The following is a 26825-nucleotide window of genomic DNA, read 5'->3' on the forward strand; positions in this document are numbered from 1 at the left end:
CGACTGTTTCAAAAACTCGCGACCAGCAATTTATTACCGCTGTTTTTTAGAGGTTGATGGAAGAGCAGGGAATTCAACCACTTGAGGTGAAGTGGTTGCTGCCACTGTTTGTGTTGGAGGAGTTTGTTTCTTATTGCTGTCGAGGAGGACTGCTGCTTTCGAAACATCTCTGTAAGACGGTATTGAGGAAGCAGCAGTTGAAGTGGTTGTGAGGGTGGAATTTTGATGTTTTTGAAGGTGGTTGTCACGAGGAATAGCTCGTTGGGATGGATAGGAGGATGGGTTAGATGTATTTGGTGAGCCGTTGCTACTAGCAGAAGTGTTGGCAGAATTTTGTGATGAAACATTTCCATCAGTTTTGAATGAAACCTTCAAATGCTTCTTTCCAAGCTGATAGCCATTCATTTGAGACACTGCTTCAATTGCTGATTCAAGGCTAAAGTATTTCACAAATCCATAACCCTTACTCAAATTGGTCTTACTATCTCTGATTACTTTCACTGATTCAATGTCTCCAAATTTGCTAAAGAGATCATGAAGCTTGTTATCGTCAACATCACCTGGAAGGTGGAATATGAACAAGTTAGCCGGTTCAGATTTTCCTTCTTTTTCGTCTGTATTCGCTTTTTCTAAATTTGTTTGTGTGGAAATAGCTTTTCGTCTGACGTGATTGATGTTGCTTGAATCATTATTGTTGCTTGGTGGTAAAGATTCATCATAAATAGGCAAAGTAGATGGATAAAATTGGTGAGGAGGTAGAGTATAAGGATTGAAGTAAGGGTTGTAATAAGGAATATTTCCAAAACCATGGTGCATGTAATTATTTGACGTTCTAACATCTGATAGATTTTCTCTTTTTTGATTATCAGTGTTGTTTGATTCTGTTCCTCCAGTCTTTGAAAGTGGCTTACCAACAACTGCACTACGATCAGAAGGGGGTAGATGAGGCATATTAAGATGTTGTTGCATGTGTGGAGGAACATGGCCAAAGTAAGCCATGTGATGGAAATGAGAAAGCATGTCTGCATGGTATGGGTTAGTAGAAATTTCTGTGTTTTGTATCTCATGATCATCAGGTAAGCTTCTTCTTCTGTCAACAAGTGATGAAGGAGGATTCATTAACATCTGATGAGGATGTTGATACATTGGATAGGAGAACATGGTTGGATTGACATTAGTAGAATTATTTGCTAGAGCGTTTGCAACTTGGTTCATGTGAAGCAAAGCATTGGGAGGGATGTGGGCTTGTGCATGTTGAGTTTGTCTCTTTTTTTGTTTTCTCTTTTGCTTTTCTTGTTCTGTGTCAGCAAATTTAACAACTAGTGGGAGAATATCTTTCGAAGAATCGTCTTCGAGCTTAGATCCATTCATTTGTTGAATGGCTGTCAGTGCATCGCTTCTTTTTTCAAATCTATGGAACGAAATATTAATATATTTCAAAATTCAAATGTCTACTTACTCGCAAAAGCCGTAGCACTTGCTCTTTTGAGTGTTTTGGTCCCTCATAATTTTAACTTTGGTAATAGGACCAAATGCCTCAAATGCGCTCTTTAGCTTGTCTTCATCGTAATGAGGAGGAATGTTTCTGATAAAAAGATTACTTTGTTGGTCTTTTTCTTTGTTGTCAACTTTGTTGGACAATTTGCAAAGCAATCTCTTGTTTTCTATAGGTTTTTCATTTAATCCGTTAATGGCTGCTTGTGCCTCTGACTCTGATGAAAATCTAACAAAGCCAAAACCTAAGGATACATTGTCTCTTTGTTTGTCGGTCATCACATGGCAAGTAACAATTTCTCCGTAAGGTTTGAACAACTCTCTTAAATCTTGATCAGTAAAATGTTGAGGCAAATATTTGACAAACACGTTACAAAGATCAGGTTCTTGAGAATCACAATACTCTTGGTCACTCTCCTCTTCCTCACTACTTTGGCCTTTTTTCTGAGATATTCCATGATGAATTTTGTCTGTAGAAATTATTCCAACAGATCTTGGTTGGTTATCTCCATTGTTTGAAGCCGCATGAGCATAACTCAAAACATTTTCTTGGCCATCGTTCAATTTTGGGAGAGTATCAGCAGTTGTACTATTGATTCCGTTAGATGCCTTTGATGTTGCTGATTCCTTGCGTTGTCTACTTCCGATTCCTACACCGAGATTGATTTTGATATTGTTATTTGTTGATGACTTATCATCTTTGCCTAATTGTAAAATAACTGGAGGCTTTTCTTTCTGAAGAAGCTCAATGGTGTTTGAAGATTTGGTCTTTTTCATAGAATTTTCAAGTGATGTGTTTTCTTGTAGTGTTGCTGTATGTTCTGGCATTATGTTGATGTTGAGTGTCCACATTGGCAAATGCGTGTTGGTGTCTATGATTATAGAAAGATGAATGAACAGGTAGTTGTGAATAAATATATAATGATGAACTAATTGATCAGTAATATCGTAGAATAGTATAATGATTTGATATACAATGTGTAGTGAATAGAATGGATGAATAAAAGATGAAGAATAAAGAATTATATAAATGCTGAGTCAGAGAATGCGGAAAGCACAAATTCTCAAATCAACGTTGTTATTCACACTATATATGAATGATAGTGATGGGTTTGCCCGAAAAACAGAGTCAAACTCCTAAAATTTGTGTGGTGTTGGTACGAACGGTGTTTCGTTTTTTCTTCGAATATATTATTATCCACAACAGCCTGATGATGATGAAGGAAGGCGCGAATTTTTTTTGAACAACGAAATCCATGCTTTCCAAGCGAATGAAAACTCTTCAGTTTCGAAAGGATCATCCCAAGCATGCTACAGTTTAATGGCCCTGTCCTTTCATATTTGAATATCAAGACTTATTCAATCATGATTTCTTGTTATGTTTTTGTTTTTTCAATTTCACCTAAAAAATGTCGGCTTCGTCATCAGCACAACCACTTTTGGCTCCATCAGCCTTGTTAGTCTTTGATTTTGATAGTACTTTGGTGAGAGAAGAGAGTTTAGTTACCTTGTTGGAGTATGCTTTGAGAGAAGAATTGAGAAATAATAATTCGATTTCCGATGATGAAAAGGAAAAACGATTGCATGATGCTCTTTCAAAAGTTATGGATATCACCAACCAAGGAATTAAAGGAGAAATTCCGATGACTGAATCCTATGCTAGAAGATTGTCAGTTGCTTCACCAACAATGAAACATGTTAAAAAGTATTTGGAAAGATCAATGGATAGTGTTATTACACCCAAAATGGACACCATCAGTAAGTTATCTTTGACATGATGAGAGGCTTGAAAATCTATTGTTTTTCACATTAGTCAACAACGTGAGAGAGAATTATCCAGTTCCGATTCATGTCATTTCCCAAGGCCCAAGAATTATTGTAGAATATTATTCTAAATTACTTTTCGGAATACCAAGTGAAAATATCCATGCGGTAGACGTTAATTTTCCAGAGGATGGTGCAGACATCAACACTCACCAATATTTATCTTTGAACGATGAAATGCTTGTAAAAGGAAAGAGTGCAGTATTGCAAGGTATTATTGACAAGATCAACATTGACCACACTGACAGCAAGGTTGAAAACATTATTGTGGTGGGTGATGGCGTTTCAGACATGAACATGAAACACAATGGACCTGCAACGATTGCCATTGGATTTGGAGCTAATTTACTTTTCCAAAAAACCAAAGAATTGGCAGATTACTTTGTTTTAGATTGTGATCAACTCAATCAAGTATTGACACAACAAGTTCTAAGAGATTGTGTAACATTTAATTTTTATCCAGGGCCAGCAACAATTCCTACTGAAGTTATGTTAAAAGCCAGGGATAACTTGTTATGTTTTGATAAGGGTATCTCAATTATGGAATATTCTCATCGTGCACCTAAATTCATGAATCTGATGGACAGTGCCGAGAAGAAATTGAGAGAATTGGTGAATATCCCTGATGATTACGCTGTTCTTTTCTTGCAGTAAGTTTTCATTACTATTTCACGTCTATTCTCATTCTTTTTGAATCAGAGGAGGGGCCTTTACACAATTTTCTGCAATTCCATTAAACCTTTGCGAAAACACAGAAACAACAGCGATTTATGTTGTTTCAGGAACTTGGTCTAAAAAAGCTTATCAAGAAGCAAAAGCTTTCATGGGAGGCAACGCTGTACAGTTTGGCTTGGACGAAATCAACAATATCAAGAATGATGAGTCATATTCAAAATGTTCATATGTGTACTATTGTGAAAATGAAACCGTACAAGGAGTGGAAAAGCCTTCTACTTTCTTGGATGACATTGCCAATGACGGAAAAATATTAGTTTGTGACATGAGCTCAAACTTTCTTTCCAGACCTGTAGACATCAGGAAATACGGGCTTGTTTATGCGTGTGCTCAAAAAAATTTTGGAATTGCAGGCCTTACCATTGTGATCATTAGAAAAGATTTAATTAAGGAAAAAGAAAATTATGTGCCATCCATGCTTGATTTCCAAGAACTTTATCAAGAAAGATCTCTTCTTAACACACCTGTTACCACAGCCATTTATATGGCTGATCTCATATTTGATTGGATCAAGCAACATGGTGGACTGTCCGCAATGGATGAGCTTGCTCAAAAACGTGCCAATCTTTTATATAACTGCATCGAAAAGTCCTCGTTCTTTGATTTGCCTATCAAAAAAGAGTTTCGCTCCAGAATGAATGTTGTTTTTAAAATTAAGGATGTGACTCTTGAAAAGACATTTATTAAGGAGGCGGAAAGAGTTGGCCTCATAGGTTTAGCTGGACACAGAAGTGTTGGAGGATTTAGAGCCAGCGTTTACAATGGAATGCCATTGAAAGGGGTTGAACGACTTGTTCAATTTATTAGAGCTTTTGAGAATATTTATAATGCTCAACACTAATTTTCCCAATACTATCTTGTCAGCGATTAGTCACCTCAAACAATGAAGGCTCATTAAAACGAGAAATGAAAATACATGCATCAATTTTGAACACTCCAATGTTTGGCGTGCTTGACGGAGAATGTAAACCGTCTGTGGGAAGCAAATAATAGCTTTTTCCAACAGTACTAATGGTCACTCTATTTAAGGTTGTTGAGTCAAAATATCACCAAAAAGTAGAATGGATGACATCATGTTTCATACCAACGAGGCCAGTACTTTACAACCAGAGATGATGATCACCACAAACAACATCTCCTTACCCACTCCCCATTATTAGACATTTTCAACCATCTCCATATGACACACACTATTCCTCTTGGGTAACGAATGTGGTGTTTTATGAATTATATTGTTCAGAAACTCGAGAACCATTATCCAATTGCTGATTTACTCTCGACATTATCCTTTTTCTATTCCTCCTTGAGATATTTACAACTGCCATGATGCTGAAGCAACTCTCAGCATTGTATTCAGCTGAAGCGTTGGTTCTAGTCACCACACCCAACTCTCTCAACGACACCTGCCAAAAAAAACCTCTCAAACCCTTCCACATACTTTCATACTTGTAACGGGCTCTGTGACTTGTTAAGGTGCATCTTGTGCGCGATAAGAGAATCCAACAACAAGTAATTCACAATCATCATCTACTGCTGGCAAAAATCAACAAGTTGTCACCAGAGCATTTGCTATTCCGCATCCATTCTATGTATGCAATTTGTGTATTTCTATTTGTAATTTTATTGAACGTTATCAACTTCTATTAGTTCTAAGTCCGATTCGATTGTAAACAAATTACTGGCCAATTTATCTATATTCTCACCTCTTGTTGTATTCATATCGGAAAGTACTGTCATCATCTCAACAAGAGCACCACCATTCCATCTGAGTGTTTATTTGAAACCAATTTTGAGCGTTACAAAGCTTACTGTCAGACATCATTTAAAATTAGAACATGTTGACTCAATCCCTTTCCTTCTCCTCCGACCAATTCTCCTTAGCTTCGACCAGTGTTGTTACAGCGAGTACTAAATCATCACCAAAAATGATATCGAACTCTGGTACTTCTGATACCATGGCCTCATTGCAACCTCCTTCTCATCCTCAGGAACCAGTTTGTACTTCCAACTCAATTGCAGATCATCATTCAATGTCGACATCATCTGCCACTTCTCCCAATTCAGAAATTTTGTATGATCCCTTATCCGTGTATCATCCTCCTCAAGTACCCATTCACAATAAGGCACCAAAAGGATCTCTTCAGTCGTTTCACTTATTATTGGGAGCACTTGATTATATCAACCAGGAACATGGAGGACAGGACTATCCTCGATTTAGCAACACATTGTGGTCAAGTGGGGGCTCAGAAGAAGAAGAAGAACCTCTCAAACATACTGTGGAACAGTCATCAGTATCGTCATCGTCTCATAAATTGAGAACCAGCCTCCCCACTCGATCCCATACTAAAAGAGAGAATCATCAAGAGATGATGCATCAACATGAAGAGGAACACTTTGAAGAAAACGTCAAAGCACCAAAATCAAGCTCTTCTACTCGTAAATCCTCATCGAAACACTCAAGATCCAACTCTCCAACCTCAACAACAATGAAAAACCGAGGTAGTTCCCCTCCTCCTCAACAACATGTCAACAGTGAAGGTTTGCAAATTTGTGCTTGTTGCAAAAGAGACTCCAATTCCGTGAGTTTCCTCAAGAATTATTCCATTCATCAAGGAAACATTCATAACTATCGAAATTGCTTCCCTGAGTATGATGTAGTACCAGGAATCTCATGCATGACTTGTTATCATAAACAATGGCGCTACACCAAAGGTTTGTATGACCCTAACAAGGCTAGATCGACAGGAGTCAATAAGAGAGAAGGCATCCAACGAAGTACTACAAGCAAAGCCAATACTCCAAACAGCGTTAATAGCACACCCACTTCACAAGATCCAACCCAACTCACAAGTATCAATGATGATAGTACTAGCTCTTCATCGAAAAGGAAAAAGTCTTCTTCTTCCAATTCCTCATCGTCGTCCTCATCATCATCCAGCACTGATCAAAGTAAGAGAAAGAAAGCAGATCATGAATTCGAAGAAGAGGATAACGCCAGTACTGCCACTACGGAAGGAATGAAAGAAGAAACAAAGAAGCCTCGCAAACTTTCAAAGAGAAGATACACCCCAGCAGAGCCTTCATCCAATATCAATTCAGAAGTATTAGTGACAGCAACTCCAATGAGTTCTTTCTCGAATGAAATGGTCGACCACTCGGACACGCAAGAAGTTGCATCCTCCTTCGTTCATCCTTCAACCTCTACTTCTATTGAGGGGCCTGCCACAGAGCTTCGCAGTCATCAGCATCATCAACATGCCATGCGATTGATCGTGAAATTTCTATGTCCCACCTCGAACAACACGGTGGAAGAAGTCTACAATTGCACCATGTACTGTGATTTTGTACCAACCACGTTAGCATCGATCAAGTCCTTGGTAATGGGTAAATTGAGAACCCAAACCACTGGATTTACAAGTTGTGATACCATTTTGTGGTCGTCGTCGGAACAAAGCTTGAATCGAGTGGTATTGACTGATGAAGAGATGATGCGTAAATCTCTTTGCAATGACGATATCTTGTATGTGTATGTGAGGTAGTGGAGTGAATAAAACAATTTTGTTAAGATCATGAGTCTCATCACATTGAGCCTCAAAGCTGCACTCCCCATCCCTTACAATCTCAAACCGACCAAACGCCATTCCTCCTTAAAAAAAAAACTTCAGCAAATGTCTTCGGTAGGTTCAAGCTCTCCTATGGTCAACCAGGATACAAGCCTTTATCTTATTATATTGAATGTCGTACATAGACTGCGCAACAATCAAGAACTCAATCTGTTACCTATGAGGAATCTCTCACCTTGATGAGGAATTTAATGCGAACAGCCATCTCCTCCGTTTGCTATTTGAGAAATATATTCCCCGAGGATTGCTTTCAAGATAAAAGCCTTAGTGGTATCAATATCAAGTCTCTTCAGCCGGCCAATGATGAGGCTCGAACTTTGATTGATTGGCTTGAGAAGGGAGTATTTGAAGCACTCAAGAAAAAGTATTTGAGAGTCATTATATTTGGTGTTTGTTCTGATCCCTCTAACGAGATGGAAAGTATGATTGAAAGTTATGAGTGTAAGTATTCCGAAACATTTCTTAAACATGTGTATGACACGAAAGCAGTCAAGATCACGTATCCAGACAGAGAGGGAGCTCAGGTCAATGTTTCAAGAGTAGAAAACAACCAGACCAATAAGAAAGTGGGAATTAAGTGTGGTCAAACAAAGCAAGAAATTACTCAATCAATGATCATGATGCTGAGGACTCTTATTACTCTTGCTCAGACGCTTCAACCAATTCCTGAAACAAGATACATCACCATGAAGCTGTTATATTATGAGGACATCACTCCTGCTGATTATGAACCAGCCTTTTTCAGAGCTTTGCGAGAGGAAGAATCAAAACAATTCAACAAGGACTTTGTAAAGCTTAAAATTGGTCAGGTTGAAACCCAATATCACAGTTTGAATATTAGAGTAAGGACCATGTCAGAAAATTTTGAATGTGACGCTGAAGGCAAAAACGAAACAACAAGCAATGAAGAATCACATAACGTTGCATCCTTCCCTCTTGAGAAGAACCATGACTCAACACCTACTGCCTCTCAATGGACCGTTCGTGTTCAGGAACAGAAAAAAGCGGACCAGGTGATGTCGGTATCAAAAAGCGAACAAGCTCGTGATGACAATGAAAGCGATGCCACTCAACTTTCACAGGAGGAATTGGCTTCCAACAACGCTGATGAAGAAATGAAAAAGTTAAGTAAGGAAATAGAGAGAGTTGGCCTCTTTTCTTTCACCACAAAGGATGTGAAAACTATGTTTTCAAAGATATCTGCCTTAAGGAATGAAGATATTATTGCTTTTATTGAAAAGAAACGAAAAGATGCTGTCAAAGAAATGGAAGATCAGGAGAGGTCTTATGTGAAAGCACTTGCCTTTGTTCTGTCAGAAGAATACATCACTGTCAGTGCTTTATCATCTGAGGTTGGAATTAGCACTTACCTAGCCACAAAGTTGTTAACAAGAATGGAAAAGGAGAACTATGTAAAGGCAGCAAGCAACAAGAGAAAAGGTAAGAAAGTTATTCCTCATGAAGGAAAGCTAAAGGAGGTAATGGAAATGTTGAGCTACATTAACAACGAAATCAAAGATTCAACGAAAGAAGCGACCCATTCCAACACAAAGAACAAGTTACCAGCTCAAAAAGAACCAAACTCTGATAGCGAGCAAGAGGAAGAAGATTTAACAGCAAAGAACGGCAAGAAGAAGAGCATCACTCCCTTAGATAGGATGTCCAAAAAACAAGAAGAAGTAAGGAAGAACTCAGAAGATCTTCCAAAAACAACTGGAGTGAAAAGAAAGACCATTTCTCAGTTTGAAGTGAGCTATAGTCAAGACGGTCTTTGCCAACATCCACAAGCTTCTTTCAATATGGAAGAATATAGTCAGAGAGCTCTTCCCAACCACAACAAAGTTAGTACCGTTGTTGAACCAATTCAACAAAAGAAGAGAAAATTTTACAGAGATCCCAAAAAGCTTTCCTCCATGTGATCAGAAGGTTTCACAATCCTTGATTGATTGGTACAGTCACAAACTGCGAGACTTTTTTTCCAAAATAGTAAAATATCTTCCTTCTTCTTGTTTCTATCTCTTCTCTTCAGTCAGGTCACACCAAGAGTGAAACATTGCCTTTCCTCCCGTATCATCTCTCTTTCAAGTCCAATACTTGCCCAACAACAATTCAAGGTTCCTCAAACTCCTTGCCGCCAAAGACACAACAGGCTTGCTTCAAAAATATTGTCGTGTTGAAAAAAATATTTTCAAATCCTCTTCTCTGCCTTTCCTCTCACCTGCTCTTCTTTTTGAAGAACGCACAAACAGCAACCGTTGATATCGCTGAGTCATTTTGTTGTGGTTGAGCGCACCAACTGAAGGACCCATATCATTGAGAGTTTTGTTCCTGTAAACAACAACAGCAACATTGTAGAGTAAAACTACAAGTTTAGAGCAGCCAATTGATTATAATTGATTCGGTGATTGAATTTTAAAAATCATAGAGCGAGATGAGTACTAGCAGCAATAACGCTAAACTAATGCCTGGTTTTCCAACAAAATCGGCAACCATCAACATTGATAACAAGAACGTGTTAATCAGTGATCTGTCCGAGACTCCAGGTGGTACAATCTATGGAACAACTCCAGGTGGTACTCGTCGTGTTTATACCAGAAATGCTTTGTTGTTTTACCGCAACTCACCAATGGCAAAAAGTCCACCAGTGAATTTGCCAAACATTCCTGGCATTACCTCTGAAGAGGACCAATCTGAGATGTACACGAAAAAGAAGAAGGAAGAGGATGAAGAGGAAGAGGAAATTGTTCCAAGTGATGACGAAGAACAATTCCAAATGGATTAGCTCTAATTCTCTACCTAACACCTTCTTTACAATTTTCTGTACTTCCCAAGTCATCACCACAACAACGTTTGGATTTACCCTTTTCATCATCATTAGATGCGGTTGGTTCTCTAACAAGTTTGGAGTTTTTGAGTTTTGCAACTGAACTGTTTGTGGAAATTGGATTAACTGTTTTCTCCCTTTAATGTTAGTAGTTTAGCGTTGTTGATGACACTCACTATTTATTCCTTCCCTATCTCACACACTGCATGAAATTGTAAATAAAGAACATGTTGATGATGAAATTGTGTGGATATTGAGAGTATCGATTGATATAAAAAAGAATGGTTGTGGATTGAACTTGTTATTGTTTTGAATTTCGTGGATGTGTCCAAACAGTGGTTCATCAGAAAATCAACTCCTCTCTCCGAAATGGTTTCGAAGCCAAATACATCATTTACACAAAAACTTCTCGCACCGAATGAGAACCAGACATTGCCAGTGCCATCAATTCCATCAAAGCATCAACACCACTGCTGGATTTCACTCGGTTCGATCGTACACTCAAAGTCACCAGTGAGTCATTATTCTTGACCATTTCTATCAGAGCCCGTATTCCTTCTTCTCCAATTCTGTTTCCTGTCAAATCCAAATGTTTCAGAGTGGTATTTACATGTTGCTGAGAGTGATTATTTTCTGTTGATGCTGGTGGTTGGTGAGGTAATAGCATGGCTGTTTCTGATTTGTTTTTCACGTTATGAAATACTTTCACAAGCTCACTCAAACCTTCGACTCCCATATCATTAAGAGACAAATTTAAGTATTGAATTGTTGAATTTTGGGCCAAAATTTCAGCAAGTAAACTGCAACATGAAGCATTTCCAAGTCGGTTTCCAGTCAAGTCTAAATACATAACATGACACTTAAACATGGGATTATTATTTACATTTAAGACTGGATTCAATACCATACTATTTTCATACATGTAAATTAAATCATCACAATCAATTAATTTAAACGTTAATTTTACAAATGTTGCATTCCTTTCTAATTCTCTATTAAACATTTTCAAGATAGTTTCCGATCGTTTTTGTTTTGATTTTTCATCTTGATGATCAATCAAAGAATTTGTGGATGATGTTGGAGTTTTGAGAGGAGTGTATGAAGAACTACCACCGTGATGATCTCTTCTCGGAGTGATAATTCTTGGTGATCGTCCTGGGGTGGACGGTGATGATGAAGAAGGTACGCCATGTTCTGAAGTTGGTGTTTCGGAATGGGTAGAGTTTGTTGAAATATTCATTTTTTTTTCATGGCTTTCTATTAATTGAGAGATCAAAGGATGAAACAATTTAGTGAGTATGCGTTTGACATTGCGTTGTTTTTATCATCGAATCTTTTGGTCCAACACTGCAACGAAAGGAATTACAAAAAAATGTCTGCAAAAAAGTCGCGTCAGCTGGTCAAACTGTTCCAAGAGTTGGGAACTTCTATTGACCAAGCTCTCGGGAAACAATCTTCAAAATCATCAAAGAAATCTTTAACATCCAACGAACATAAAAAACCAAAACCACTCACACGAGAACAATTAATTGATAAAATTCAAGTTTCCGATAAATTAAAACATTGCATCTTCCATCCGAGAAAAATTCAAGAATTTACCTATGATATCTTACAACATACATCTTATCCAGATTATTCGCTAAATATTGTGTTTTGTGGAAATAAGTTTATTACAAAATTGAATGAAAAAGATAGGAGAAAAAAGGGACCCACCGACATTCTTTCATATCCTACCTATTCACCGAATCTAGAACACAATTTCCCATTAATGGACACTGATGGAAATGGTCCAATTTCAAAAGAGCTAGCTGCAGTTTTGGCAAATGAACACAAATTAATTTTGGAGCAAGAAAAGTATTTGGGAGAAATCATCATCTCGCAACCCTATGTTGTGAATCATTGCAAAGAAAAGAATATTTCATTGAATCATCATATGGCACTGCTTCTCACACATGGAGTTTTACATTTGATGGGATACGATCATGAGGCGAAAAAAGATTATATTGTCATGAAGGCAAAAGAAGATGAAATTTTAGCTGCCTTACAAAAAGAACGATCCCCAGAAGAATGGGCCAATCTCAATCTTTTAAAGGATGACGTTGTGAAAGAAGACACCTGGTTGCTTAATTAAAAACAATCTGCTAGAGTAATATTAAAAAGCACTGATGATGGTTATAAAATGAAGTCCAGTTGTTGTGCTTGTTTACGATCTGTTGTTTCTGTTCAACAAGCTCAAGAGGCAAATTTGTAATCAGCTTTTGTACACACCAGGAGTTGTTTATCGACATTTGTGATTCAGTCCGCCTGTCGCTCAAAGTTTATCATCATTGAGAACGAACGCTTCTCAAAATACATTCATAAATGCCCAGTTGTTCATTCGTGCCAAGGAGTTATGGTTTGAGCAATTTCTCTAATTAAAATATTTTGCCTTCACCTTTGCATCAGACAAGACCGAAACTTTACATTTGAAAATGTTGTTTAATTTCATGATAAATCAAATACATTTCGTCATCATTTGAGAAGCAATGGATCAATACGAAAGATCCTTCGTCGTTACATGTTTTCGTCATAACATGAACCCGAGCAAGCGTCCTGCTTGTTTTTGTCCTTACACAAATTGGTTTTCACAAATTTCATGAATTTTTCCAATTCGTTTGGAACGCAAAAAAACTTTGAAATGATTTCTTCGGGATCTTTGTTCGAAGCAACAACAGCTTGCTCCAAAACTGAAAACCGTCATGATGGAGAAGAGGATGATTTTTTGAAGGAGCTGAATGAAGTCTTGTTGATGAACACTGGCCAACTTGAGAATATGGAAAATGATGAGAATAACGATATTATAACGCTTTCGGAAATGAAAAACATGTCATTGCCATCATCATCCCTTGCAATGATTGAAGAGCTGGAATCCTATTCGAATAGTAATACTAAGAATACCAATATTAATCATCACGACGATATGCATTCCGAGCCAAATCATTCTCATCTCAACACCAACAATAACACACCACAAAGAAAGTCGCACCGTAATTCGTTTGAATGTGTGCTTTGTAGTAGCACTTTTCATAAAAAGTCTCAACTAAGAGCTCACATTCTTGAAAAACACTCGGCTGTGCTTGAACAAGAGAATCATGATGAGGAAAAAGGAGAAGGTATTTCAGTGGAAAATCTTCGGGAATTTAATCCTGATGATCATCAACAGCATCATCATTATCACTTGATGGAAGAGGAAGGATTTACTATTGATTCACCTTTTTTAGAATTATCGGATTTGGATGAATTTAATTCTGTATTTTCCGATTTTCAGAGCGAGGAATTAAAGAAAGAAAATAATATTAATAATATTAATGGCATTACAGAACAACTCGAAGATTCATCTCTGGCACAAACTTTGAGCTCAGAAGAACCAGTGGTCATTTCACTCTACAAATGCACACATTCATCGTGCGGCAAGGAATTTACATCTAAGGGAAAACTTGACAAACATTTAAAGAAACATGAAGAAAAGAGACATTTGTGTGGATTTCCATCGTGCGGAAAAACATTTTCATTCAGACACGAATTATTGGAACATATCAAGACGAAACATTCTCCAAAACAAAGCGTATGCACCATCTGCAATAAGGAATTTAAAGATTTACAGGCATTACAGGCACATTTGAGAACCATTCACAAGAATGAGAAAAAAGTGTTTCGATGCCACTTTGAAGACTGTAACAAGTGTTATACCAACAAGAGAAATTTAGACGATCATATCAAGACAACACATTTGAAAACAAAACAATTTAAATGTGATATTTGTCAACGAGTGTTAAAACACAAAGCTAGCTTAAGAAGACATTACAAGAATGTACACAATCAGGTATATGTGGATCCAGTATCTACTCCACTCACTTCTGAAGGAGAAGTCTCAGATTCCATCTTTACTGAGGTCATTACACAATCAACGAATGCAAATGAAAATGAATTTTCCATTCCTCACAGCACCAAAGAAACAAGCAAAAAGAAGAGAAAGAAGAAGATTACCAAAGATGATTGCCAACAAAAATCATCGTTCTCTGCTAGTAGTACCAGTAGTAGCGCAACCACAAGCTCCTTTGAAAGCAGCGAAGAATTCTTTCAGGATGACGAAGAGGATGAATCCTGCTCAAGAAAAAAGATTAAGGTTGGAAATGTGTTTTTGGACAGAATTATTGGAACTGATGCAAACGTTTAAGAAAGAGCAATCGCTAAACCCATTAACACTTTTGTCCACTCCTTTTAGGCTCTTTATTGAGTTACTTGATTAATAATTCATCTAATGATTTTCGGATGGAACGAGCATATGGCTTCTCTGCATGACCTACTCTTCCTACAAATGCAACCTGTTCCTGTAGTGGTGTTCCATCCACTGATACATTTTTAGCTTCGGGATGGCTATTCACAATTTCACACAGTCTCTTTTCGATGTGTCTTGCCTTTCTCAAACACTCTTCAGATTTTGAAAATTTGATTCCATTGCGAACATAATTCGAGAAAATAATTGGAGTAGTTTCTGGTTGCAATCTCACATCGAGTTGTGTGGCGGTTAACCAAAAACGTTGAAGAGCTCTTCCAACTTGAATGTAATCTTGTGTTGAAACAAGAGAATTAGGATGTTGTGAAATGAACATAAAGTGAGCTCCACAAGCAATTCCTGGAAGAAAATCCAATTGAATACCAGGCACGAGAGAACCTCCCAAATATTTGTTTAGAAATTCGACACGTGACCAACTTTGGAGTGCCCACTTCATGAGCTTGGTAGAGATGGGATCCAATCCTACAGCCATGTCTGGAATTTTATCAGCACTAAATTGAGAATTCCATTCAATAATTGTACTATGAGTTGGAAATCCTTCTTCACATGTTAATCTCAATTGACCATTCAGGAACATTAACTTGGCCATGGCCAGTCGATCTTTGAACGATTCAAACCACAACACTTTGAATCCATACTTGGCAACACTTTCTTCCAATTGTTGTTTTTCATGCAAGGTTAAAGGAGTGGTTTTAAACATTCTTCGATGGACACATCTCTCTTTGATCTGTTTAAAGAGAGGATCTTTTTCATTTACATCAGCATGGACTAACGGATCTAGAGTAATTCTAATTTTCATGTCATCGTCATGGCTGGTGTGAAAATTAGCTTTCATTGAAAATTCCTTAGAAGCAATATCAATACATTCCAATAATGCTCCTAATCCCATATGTGATCCATGGCCATCCAAATCATAGACACAATGGTCTCGCGTATCGTAGGCGTGAACGATAAACTCCTTGTCACTTTTAATTTCAAATTTCCAGGTTTGCATATTGTCGCCGGATGGAGCCCACCTTGCAACATCCAATATGTTTTTTACCATAACGTTGTTATAGCTTGGATGGCCATAGTGAAACCCTCTTCTTGTGTGACGATTTCCAAGCAATGACCACCAAGGGAATGATGTTGCAAAAAGCTTGTTTTTCAGCATTTGTTTTTTTTGATTAATGAATGGATCTTGCTAGAACGCTTGATGTGTTGAGACCATCATCTGTCAACAAGACGGGAAGTAATAAGTTATCTTACATTTTCTCCTTCTCAGAAATTTTTCCATTCAACAGAGTAGTTTTCATCAGAAGTAAATTAGAGTCGAAGCAGAAAGTGATATTTCGTTAGCCATTGAAACACATAAAACAAAAATGGCCTTGTCGAGCACCGAAATTTCCTCGCTGGTTGTTTTTGTCATTTGTGCTTTGGTACTGATGGCTTTTATTGTGTAAGTCTTGAAATCATGATGCTAAATGTCCCTAATGCTTGATTCCGATGTGGTTGGTTGAATATTTAAATCCTGTTTCTAAAATCATCATCCTCTCGGATTTCAAATTCCGATACAGAATTTATGTACTATTTTCAAGTCGAATATTTGCATGGGCTATTTGTAAATTAGCGTGGTATTGGAAATTAAAGACGTTGAACGAATATTTATCGATTGGATCTCTAACATTTTCACCACTCGGAGGAAAAATACTTTTCCGTAATGTACAGTATACAACCAAGAATGGCTCACTACACATTATTGATGGATACATAGAGATTTATTGGTGGTTTATTTTAACATCTACTTGGCAAAAGTCCAAAAAGGAGTCAAGATTTAGATGTTATCTGAATGGAGTGGAATGGCTGATTTATAATAACGTGTCACGATACGACCAAATTAATTCAAAAAAATTAAATTATAATTTAAGCGATAGCGATGGAGAGGAAGGAGACCGACTACACAATGATGACAGAATTCACGATACGGAGGATGAAGGCCATCGGGATATTTTGGAAGAGGATAATATTCAAAAATTTTTCACCTGGGCTAAAGCTGTTGGTGTTGATATCCGAAGAGGTTGTGTAGCTATTGGAAATAGTGAATTACCTGTTTCTGTGAGAATAGCATTTAGAAGAGCCATTTCAACCATTTATCTTGACAAACCAGCTTGCAATTTGGACAAGTACAAATTAGTGGCTGACATTAATTTTGAGTATATCAAGGTCATGTTCATAGAGAACACAAGCATTCCTCAATATAACACTCCCCATTTCGAACTCTCCAGAAAAAAAGTTGAGGAAGAGTAAGTTGAAATGACAAGTTAATTGTTTTTCTGACCTTTTTTCTTCAGTATTATTAAGGAAGTCCAAAAACAATTTAAGAGCATATTTAAAAACTCTAATTTTGATTTTATGAACGAACTCAAAACAATGGCTTCTGAAAAAATAGAAAAACAACCAGAATATGTATTTAATTTAAAAGAGATAGAAAAGGATAAGTCAGCAAATGTGGATGAAACCAAAGTTTGCCTGTGTACAAAATTAAGAGTTTCTTATTATTATGAAGAAGGAGGTGTCATTCCAGAAGAGCCAACGTCTCCACTACCTCCTCAAGTGGATGCTAGTAGAGAAAATCCAACAGAGCTTGCCCCTCCCTCTCACGGAGTAGAGTTGCATTTTGACCGATTTGTTGACGGTATGTATTAAGTATTGAAGATTTGCCTTTTGACTATTGAGATAACGTAAATAGGAGCAATTGTGTACGGTCCCTGGGGAGATCATCAGCGTGCCCTTCTTCAAGCATTTTTCTTTCCTCCGCTGTACGAAAATGCCAAATATTACCGAAAAACGTCTGGTAGACAGAGAAGAGCTGAAAAGTTTGATGTTGAATTTTACTTTATGGAAAAAACAACATGGATGTTTCCTTTTATCAGGACTCCTAAAACGTTAAAGGAAAAGAAAGAAAATAAGGGAAATCAGGAAGTATTGACAATGATATTTGAAAAGAATTCATTTCTTCATTGGAGTGGAGATATGTTTGCCTCTCTTACAACAAATGAAACTGTCACCAATATTGACTTTAACTTCCCTGGCATGACTCTCGTTACTAGCAATACAAAAGTAGCGTTTGGAGAGGCAGAAATTGGAAAGGGTCACTTTGTCTTGAAAAACTCTGCCGAGTGGAACGGAAAAAGAGAATGGATTTTCAATTTAGAAGCTAACAAATCAACAGTTTACTATACTGCAGGTACGTATTTTAGAATTTTTATGAATTACTTATTCTTCATACATTGCAGAACACATTGGATTTATTATGGACATTATTAGAGATTGGAGAAATTATCCTAATCAAAAACCACCAACGTTGTTGGATTTTATTCCTTCTGTATATACTTATAACTTTTATTTATATAACTCAACACTCAAGATGCATACAAACGAGTTGAACATCGTTGAGCATCCTAACGATCCATCCCATAACCATTTCTTTTGCATTACGTATCCTCTCATGGCCATATCTTTCACAGCTCCCAGTGAGATTTTTTCTCCTTCTGCAGTAGAATATACATTTAGCGTTGAAATTAAAGGAGATTCTACTACAGATCCAGGAGTTCACATGGAATATCCTGCAAATCATCCTATATTTGAAAATAGTAATGATCCATCCAGAAAGTTTTTATGGGGAGAACGGGCATATGTACATGGCTCGTATACAGTTCATGAAAAAATACATGCTGACAATGTAGATTGTTGCATGATTAACATTGATCTATTTAATGTCAACTTGTTAGTCAATGGATATTATATTAACTATTTAATTACCATGTGGTTTGATCATTTTACGGCAGAGAGATTTTGGATGACTACAGCAGAGTTTAAATCTAATGGGTTCAAAAACGACAAATCCAAACAGATTAATAATCTTCAATCTACTGACTTGAACTCTATACCATTTAGCTCCAATATCACTGAATATGTTGTAAATATTAATATCAAACGAGGAAAAGTTCACTTACCTCATTCTTTGTACTCCAGCGACGAATGTACTCAATTAATGGGAGAAGAATTTAGTATGGACATTAGATATGTTCCTGCTAGCGTTGATCTCTGTTTTTCGTTAGGTCAAATGATGGCAGAAATACCAATGGCATTTGACGAGAGAACTAGACAAAGCAAGAAATTTGTTGGTTGTGAAGGCATCAAATTTAATGCACAAATACCAATGGGGCCTAACCCTGATGGCTTAACATGGAGAAGAAAACTTCACTTTGATATTGGTGCACTTTCTGGAGAGATTACTCCTAGCCAAATTGGAAATGTTGTCAATTTCTTGCTCAATTTTGTGTATCAATGGAGGTTGGCGTATTATCCAAAGCCAGAAATGGCGTTTAAAAAAGCAGATTATTCAAGAAGACAATATTCTGAAGAAGAGTTTGATGAGTGTGTCATTTGGGATATCCGAGTCACCTTTGTTTCTATTTTTGCTACCATATCGATGGCCAATGGTCTTGTGCAATTAGACGTTGACAAAGGGTTGGAGATTACTTTTGATACATTGAACAATGGGTCATCAAATTCCAGATTCAATCTTGTCATTCCAACCATCCACGCTCGAGCAATGCATGCAAGAGAAATGGGAATGAAAATGGATGGAGATTGGATCCAAGTAGGAGAATTATTGACAGGGTTGAGTGTTGGTATGGCCAAAAGGACTCATGACCTTAGAGAACACTATTTTAGACAGCAAAAGTTCATTCAAAACATGAACGGGGATGGCTTTGACCTTCAATATAACATGGAAAGGCAACACAACTTGCTGAATAGAAGCGCTGTAGAAAGCGGCTCAAGTAAGAAGCGTTCTAAAAGGAAAAACTTATCAAAACGCTCTTTTGCAAAAAGCTCAACAGAAATCAGTGAAACCGACGCCAGTGAAACAGACACGGACGAATTTTATGATATTGCTGACGAAGAAGATGAAGAAGAGGAACTGAAGGAAGAAAATGATAGAGTCTTTGTGGCTCCAAAAACTATACAAGAAGAAATTATTCATTACGAGAATGACCATCGAAAGGAAATTAGCACAGAATATATTGATAATCTTATCCATGAAGACAATTGTCAGACTTTTGAGAAAGAATCATTGGATGCTCGATCTCAATGGAATTTAATCTCAAAAAGTTTTCCAAGCATGTCTACTTATTCAGCATATTTAAATAGCTATAATTGTGAATTTGAGCGAGAGAGCTTAGCACCAACAAGTTATACAGCCAAAAACTTTCTGGAAGAAAAATTTCCTTACCACAGACTAGGCATGTACTCTCCTTTTCCTGAAATTAGATTGTTACGACACAAACAGTTAGATAAGTCAGAACACAAAGATTACCTACCTCTAGCAAGCAAATATTCAAAGTTAAACATGACAGATTTCAGAGGACAATTTTATTCATTCGCAACTGGAAAGGACCGAGAAAATATTCAAAGGATTTTGCAAATTGAGTCTCAGCTTAATGCCCAAGAGAATGTAGACATTCAACATGTTAATATTGAGTTTTTGAAAAATGTCGATATTAGCCTTTCTCCAAATGTTATTCCATTACTTCACAATTTAGTGAAGTACATTATTTTACCAGATTCTAACCTTCATGCTACAGCGGATCACATTGAGAAATCACAGAATATATTTAAACAGGAAGTAGCAGAGGAGTTATTGAATGAGAAGAAAGTCAAGCCAACATGGGACAAAAAGCGTATTGTTTTTTCTGGAGGAGTGAAATGTGTGAATGTGAATGTCATCCAATCAATCTCTGTTCCCAATATTATTCAAGAGTCTCCAGTTCAAGGCATGGTTGGCACTTATTCACTGAAATTGTTTGCGACTGATGCCTTGGCTGGTTGCTCAGTAACCCTCAAATATAATGACAAGAAAAATTCTTCAGAGCTATACTCCATAGAAGGATTTGGTAAATGTTTAGAATTAGGAGGCGTGGCTCAATGTGTGGACATGAAGAAAAATTATTACAAAGGCGTGGACACCAGCGAATTACCTCACCATTTCCTTCAAAGATGTAACCTATCAGCTGACGCTCCAGTTGTTGCACTTGTTTCAATACAAGATATCCATTTCCAAGGTAAAAACAACATTAAGGAAGAAAATTCACAAGGAAGATTTACTTGTACGGTAGGAAGGCAAGGAGCAGTCAATTCTGGAGTTACAATTCTAGTCACTCATGACATTGTGGTAATTGGATATTCAACTGTTGAAGTTTGGAGAAAAGTAATTACAGACATGGTTCTTAACATCAAAAATTATGTTAGACTGCGCCATGTGTACGATCTATTACTGCTGAGTCAAATCTCAAAGACGAGTAACAATATCAACTCCATTAATGATGACAGTGGCTCAATTCCAGTTCATGGCGTACTCGAGAAAAAACAAGCTATCAAGCACTTGCGCAAGGCTATCTGTGCACTATCTCTTTCTGAAGCAAAAATGATGCACAGGCACATAGCTAACCATGTTCACATTAAGGTTGATCCAAAGAAAGAAATGAGGGATGTTAGAAATGAATATTCAGAATTAATCGAAGAGGACAGTGCTACTGCATTCAAACAAACGAAATCAGCCTCAATCGAGCTAAGAACCGATATTTCATTCCATCTACAAAGACTATCCTGCGCTGTTCACTCCACTGATTACAAGACAAAAATTTCCACAAAAAGCATTGCAAAGGTAGAAGATATTTTAGTGAGAGGAAAAGTTGAGCATGGAGTCTATTCTCTATTTGATTCTGGCTACAAGCATTTTGAAGAGTCAACACAGAAAATTCGTGAGGTTTCACTCATCTTGTCTATCAACTGCAAAGAATTTAGCATTGACGTACATTCTCAAACTCTTCTACTTCTTACATCTGCATTAGGAGTGTTTCTTATTGTAAAAAACAAGCCATTCATCAAAAATCTCAGAGAAAAGGAAAGGAAAAAGGCAACGGAAACAGTTAAACACAAATCTCAGCCCATGCTTGAGGTTCCATCCAAAGATGATGTGAGCGCATCTCATTCCGAAATGGAGCACGTTGAAAAAGAATTACCAGTTTCCAAGGATTCAATCACCTTAAAGCTTCACGTTTTTACAAATGTTCATGTTGAAAAAGCTGCAGCAAGGGCGTGGATGGACAAGGGAAGCTATGCCGAACTAAGTATTGACAATTTTTCTTTTTCTTTCAATCAGCCAAAACAAACAGAAGAGCAAATGCTGGCAATAACATCTGAATCAGTGGAAGAAAGCGCAAGGTCCACTAACAAATCCTGCGAAGTTTCAAGTGTGATGCAACATTCAGGGAATATCTCTGTGAATAAGATTCTCTTCCAATTCAACTATTCAACACCAGAAAAAACTAGTAGTCCAAAGAAGGAGTTTATTTCTTTATTTGATGTAACAGTTAGTGACATCAGACTGAATGAGTTCATGTCAAAGGCCCAAGAGAATTTACATATTCATACCTATTTCACCTTTGACAAATTGCTTATTAATCTACCATTCGCTGATGTTTGGTCTGCCTCTTCAGTACAATTCAGAAATTTTGTGAAAACTTGGTACGAAGCAGTGGCTCGTAAACCCAATTTACCTCCATTTAACATTGAGAAAGAAAAATCAGCAACAGAACCAACGAAAGACAAGGATTCAAAAACATTATCCAATTTCTCAATTCCGTCTATTAACGTTGTGGCTGATCTTAATGATGTTTCGGCGTATTTTAAACTTGTTAATGCTTTTCAAATGAGATATGCTTTGAGTAAGCTCACTCTTAACTTTAATCAAACACCAACGTTGGAAAATAACTTCATGGTTCATTTATTCCCTAATTCATTTACTTTAAAGTCAAATAATGATGAAGAATTTCCTCCATCTAACAAATGGGAAGGACCAAACAAGTCTTCATCTGGAGTGAACGAATTTAAGAAACAATTCCTTCTTCCTGAACTCATCATTTCAGGAAGTCTCAAAAATCAACAAGTTGATGAAGCGTCTACTAAGAGAATACTTTCAATGCTTATTGCCATTGACTACATGGAAAATGTTGTGACTAGTGATTTACTGAATCATGTCATTGTCATCCAATCAGCAGTTGCAAAGGAAGTTAACAAGATTGTTGAAAGTCTTAACATTAACGTTGAAAAAGAAGACCTTGAGAAAATCAAAACAGAGCTACCAAAGGCCAAAAAGAATGTTAGTTCTTTAAACCTTGCTCTTGATGTGAACATACTGTTCGATGGCATTCGAATTACTGCTCTTGGCCCATCAACTGCTTTGGTTGTAGATTCTGGATCCATTTTCGTCAATGCAAATACATTGGAGAACATGAAGGTTAAAGCCACGTTGAAAGGTCTCAACGTAAATATGATTGATACACATAACATTAAGTGGGGAAACACAAGAAAATTCAAGGATCGATACTCGGATATTAGTGACTGCTATCAATGGGCCCAATTCAGAACAAATTTACAAATTCAAAACTTCCTTGACACACCACTCAGTCAGTCCTCCAAGAGCGATGAATCCACTCGGAACTTTACAGTGGATATCTTTGATACACATTTATATCTACGTCCTGGTTGCATTGAACAAGGACTATTCCTTTTTAAAGATTACAAACAGTCCATGAAAACCCTTTTTGAAAAGCTGAAAGAATCTCGACAAAAGTATAGATCTGAAGCGCTGACATCATTAATCAAGACAGGAGAGCAATACTACTCAATGTATTCTCATCAAATCAAAGAAAAGGTTACAAGCGATGCTAGCACCTTTATCAACTCTGGAGTAGTTCGTATCACCAATACGACTCTGTCCATGCCATTTGGAGACAATCCATTTTATGGTTTCTTGACAAATTCTGGACCTACTTATAGACCAGCATGTTGTTTGCAAGTCATAATTCCTGCAATAGGGTTTTCAACCATGTCAGAGTCTGAAGATGATGTGAGCGCCACATTGGACACTATTATTTCAACAGGAAAAGATAGTGTTTCTAGTCAACGGGTAGCAACAGGAAAAGTACTTTCTGTGAATATTTATTTAGATGAGAAACCAGCTCGAAAACCAAAACAATCATTTAACATGCCTTCTCTTGGAGAGTATGAAGTAGCCAAAACCAAAGCAAAAGTTGAAAAAATCATCATGAGCTTGAAACTAAAGGTTACCAAGAATGAAATTAATGGTTCTGGTGTTTTGCACATTCCAGGACCAGAGTTGAGAATTTCTCCTTCTCTCATCCGAAGAGGTTTAGAACTTGGCTACGATTGGTTCAATCCCAAACGAAAACTATTCGCCACAGAAATGATCAGTGGTAGTGAAATTCCAACTCAAAAACCTGAAACTCCACGACAAGGTGAATCTATGAAGATACGAGATTTGACACGTAGAAAGTTTAATTTTCTATTTACTGCAAATATCCAACCTGGTGTTTTTACACTTGCACATAATTTAACACCATCCACCATTATTCGAAGAAAGCTCACGGATGACACTTCAATATCTGTGGAGGAAAAATTACCTTCCATCTCTGCTACTGCACTTCACAAAAATCCTGGAACAAGTACCAATCGATCCACCACTCATGTTCATGTAGAAGTGAATTGGGATGGTATCAAACTCATGCCTAAATCCATCTTTTTCATTTTAGAGACACTTCATGAATTTAAACTTTGGAAAAAAGAGGAAAATAAGAGAAGAAGCAACTCCAGCTCAATGACACTCGAAGATTTACTCTCTGAAAGCGATACCTCGAAACCAGTAGCTTGGATGAAAATGATTAAGGCACTGCTATTAATTCAACGAGTGTACAGAGGACATCGAGCAAGAAAATTATTTAAAAAGCTCAAAAACAACAAAACAGAAAGAGATAATTACCTTAAAAAATCTGTGAAAAAGGAATCCAAAAAACGTGAAGCAGTGACCTTACAATCTGATTCATTCAGTTTACAATGTCGAATCCATCCGTTCAAGCTTGAACTTTCATGCTTTCCACTTGCAGAAACTGCCACAAGTCTCGAATTTGTAGCTCCATTCGATATCATGATGAGTCGAACATTGAGATCAGTTCAAACAGGATCCACCAGAGGAAATGCCATGTATATGAATCTCTTCATGTCATGCCCTTCAGTCATTGTAAGATGTTATCATCCACTCACACCAACACCATTTATTATTGCAACAGTGAAAGGTATTATTGGAAACGTGGGAAGTGGTTTTGGAAGTTATCTCAGGTCTGATGATACCCCTGTCTATTCAGGTACCATTCATGTCAAGAAAATATCACTTGAAGTGAGTCTACCTCAAATGAATCACTTCTTCATCATGTACACGATATGGATGGACAAATATGAAGAAGCGAAAAATGCTTTGAAAGTTGTGAGAGGAGAAATTGTTTCATCACCCAAACTAATCACGCCTCTACCTGTGACAAGCGAGGAACAAGAAGAAAAGGAACAAAAGAGAAAGAAAATTAGTATGGATGAAATTTCACTCAATTCCACAGCTTCTAAATTTGGACAGCTACTTATTTCTTCTTTTGAGATTGTTAGTGATATGGGACCAACGTTGGGAAAGCAAAAATTCGTTGCTGATGAAATTTCTCTCTTCTGTAAAGATAAGGGTCGCATTCAAAACGAAACTGTTCGAGATCCTCTTCACATTGGAGGATATATTGGAAAATTGGAAGGAAAACTTGTTGGAAGACTTCAAGGAAACATTTTAATGCATGGAGTTGTGGCAGGAATTAATCGCTCATTTAAAGTAGGAGGACCAAATCCAACCTATAAGGGAGTTACTGAACTTTCATTGACTGCTCTTCCAAGTCTTATTGATATTGAACTTAATTCTGCAAAAATTTTGAACATTTCTTTGAAAACACTTTCTCTCCATTTTAGTGATGTATTTGATTCTAGTGACGGTAGAATGTATCATGTGGAAACAGAAATTAACTCTTCAGGAGCTATAGTAAGATTATCAAAAATATCTGCATCAGCATTTATTTATGTATTTTACAAGATCAAGGAATTGGCATCTGAAAAGAAACGAGCAGCACTTGATACATTGCAAGGATCTGTTTCATTTTTCAATTTTGATTCAAAAACGTCAGATCATGATGACACGGATGATGAAGATGAAAAACCGTATCAAATCAAATCTCTCACCATTCAATCCCCAACCAAACAATTCCTTTCTCTTGTTCCAATGGGTGACATTGTTTTTAAAGGAGCTAATTTAAGAGTTTATCTTTATGAAAAGTTTTCTGTAGAGAATGACAAATTTAATCCCAATGGAGATTGGTTAGAATTTGGAATGGATGATTATCAACTCAAGTTTAAAAGAAAAGCACTTGTGGAGGACAAATCAGTGGAAAGAAGTTTAACATTGTTCTTGGCAAAAGTAGTTTTGGATCGAATGGCACCTCCAACAAAGAGATCCTTTATTTTGGAAGTCCCTGGTGCTCACTTGACAATGAATTCTGTTCAAACAAGAGCTTTACCTGATATCATTAATTATACATTCAAGACCAAGTTCCCAAAAGCAATTACAGTGACTACCAATTTGAACGAATACACATTCTTGCAAGGATTACTCAAGTTATACAAGAATGAAGTGAAAAATGAATTGGATGAACATCAAAAGTCGTCTAGTCAAGGTGCCACAGGAACCATTATTTCATTGACCTCTCCTTCACTCAATGATCAAACGTCCTCTCAAAAGAAGACATCCAACATTTTTGGTATTTCAAAGAGACATTTTGAGGGAACTGTTCAACTTAATCCAAAACTTAACGTTCTAGGAGATTTAACCCCTGAGGTACAAACAGTGTTGGGATGGCTTGGAATTTCTGAAAGTATCATTCCACAAGTGACACATGAAGGCGTGACAGACACTTTGGAGACCATTCTCATTGCCTGCTACAGAACCAGCGAGTTGATGGACAGAATTTTCATAGAGCAAGAAAAATAAACAAGGTGCGAC

At 37.1% G+C, this 26825-nt stretch overlaps 10 protein-coding genes across 10 annotated transcripts; 7 read left to right on the forward strand and 3 right to left on the reverse strand.

Annotated features, from left to right (window-relative positions):
- Positions 1–33: 33 nt before the first annotated feature.
- Positions 34–2322, reverse strand: C9374_010186 (uncharacterized protein; the record flags this gene model as incomplete). The annotated part of the gene is made up of 2 exons (XM_044685702.1): positions 34–1411; positions 1460–2322. The coding sequence occupies 2 exons, from the start codon at positions 2320–2322 to the stop codon at positions 34–36; spliced, it is 2241 nt and encodes a 746-aa protein (XP_044544356.1).
- Positions 2323–2903: 581 nt separating this feature from the next.
- Positions 2904–4894, forward strand: C9374_010187 (uncharacterized protein; the record flags this gene model as incomplete). The annotated part of the gene is made up of 3 exons (XM_044685703.1): positions 2904–3252; positions 3308–3968; positions 4018–4894. 3 exons carry the CDS (start codon positions 2904–2906, stop codon positions 4892–4894), a joined length of 1887 nt encoding a protein of 628 aa, XP_044544357.1.
- Positions 4895–5888: 994 nt separating this feature from the next.
- C9374_010188 (uncharacterized protein) lies at positions 5889–7592 on the forward strand (the record flags this gene model as incomplete). Its single annotated transcript, XM_044685704.1, has 1 exon — positions 5889–7592. The coding sequence occupies one exon, from the start codon at positions 5889–5891 to the stop codon at positions 7590–7592; it is 1704 nt and encodes a 567-aa protein (XP_044544358.1).
- A 129-nt stretch (positions 7593–7721) lies between these two features.
- On the forward strand, positions 7722–9595 carry C9374_010189 (uncharacterized protein; the record flags this gene model as incomplete). Its single annotated transcript, XM_044685705.1, has 3 exons — positions 7722–7730; positions 7802–8117; positions 8166–9595. 3 exons carry the CDS (start codon positions 7722–7724, stop codon positions 9593–9595), a joined length of 1755 nt encoding a protein of 584 aa, XP_044544359.1.
- A 512-nt stretch (positions 9596–10107) lies between these two features.
- Positions 10108–10458, forward strand: C9374_010190 (uncharacterized protein; the record flags this gene model as incomplete). Its single annotated transcript, XM_044685707.1, has 1 exon — positions 10108–10458. The coding sequence occupies one exon, from the start codon at positions 10108–10110 to the stop codon at positions 10456–10458; it is 351 nt and encodes a 116-aa protein (XP_044544360.1).
- A 436-nt stretch (positions 10459–10894) lies between these two features.
- C9374_010191 (uncharacterized protein) lies at positions 10895–11740 on the reverse strand (the record flags this gene model as incomplete). Its single annotated transcript, XM_044685708.1, has 1 exon — positions 10895–11740. One exon carries the CDS (start codon positions 11738–11740, stop codon positions 10895–10897), a length of 846 nt encoding a protein of 281 aa, XP_044544361.1.
- Positions 11741–11872: 132 nt separating this feature from the next.
- Positions 11873–12631, forward strand: C9374_010192 (uncharacterized protein; the record flags this gene model as incomplete). The annotated part of the gene is made up of 1 exon (XM_044685709.1): positions 11873–12631. One exon carries the CDS (start codon positions 11873–11875, stop codon positions 12629–12631), a length of 759 nt encoding a protein of 252 aa, XP_044544362.1.
- Positions 12632–13177: 546 nt separating this feature from the next.
- On the forward strand, positions 13178–14716 carry C9374_010193 (uncharacterized protein; the record flags this gene model as incomplete). Its single annotated transcript, XM_044685710.1, has 1 exon — positions 13178–14716. The coding sequence occupies one exon, from the start codon at positions 13178–13180 to the stop codon at positions 14714–14716; it is 1539 nt and encodes a 512-aa protein (XP_044544363.1).
- Positions 14717–14777: 61 nt separating this feature from the next.
- C9374_010194 (uncharacterized protein) lies at positions 14778–15989 on the reverse strand (the record flags this gene model as incomplete). The annotated part of the gene is made up of 1 exon (XM_044685711.1): positions 14778–15989. The coding sequence occupies one exon, from the start codon at positions 15987–15989 to the stop codon at positions 14778–14780; it is 1212 nt and encodes a 403-aa protein (XP_044544364.1).
- A 208-nt stretch (positions 15990–16197) lies between these two features.
- Positions 16198–26813, forward strand: C9374_010195 (uncharacterized protein; the record flags this gene model as incomplete). Its single annotated transcript, XM_044685712.1, has 5 exons — positions 16198–16274; positions 16393–17118; positions 17167–17510; positions 17565–18062; positions 18112–26813. The coding sequence occupies 5 exons, from the start codon at positions 16198–16200 to the stop codon at positions 26811–26813; spliced, it is 10347 nt and encodes a 3448-aa protein (XP_044544365.1).
- Positions 26814–26825: the final 12 nt, after the last annotated feature.

Source organism: Naegleria lovaniensis, assembly GCF_003324165.1.
Source record: "Naegleria lovaniensis strain ATCC 30569 chromosome Unknown tig040, whole genome shotgun sequence".
NCBI lineage: Eukaryota > Heterolobosea > Eutetramitea > Acrasida > Naegleriidae > Naegleria > Naegleria lovaniensis.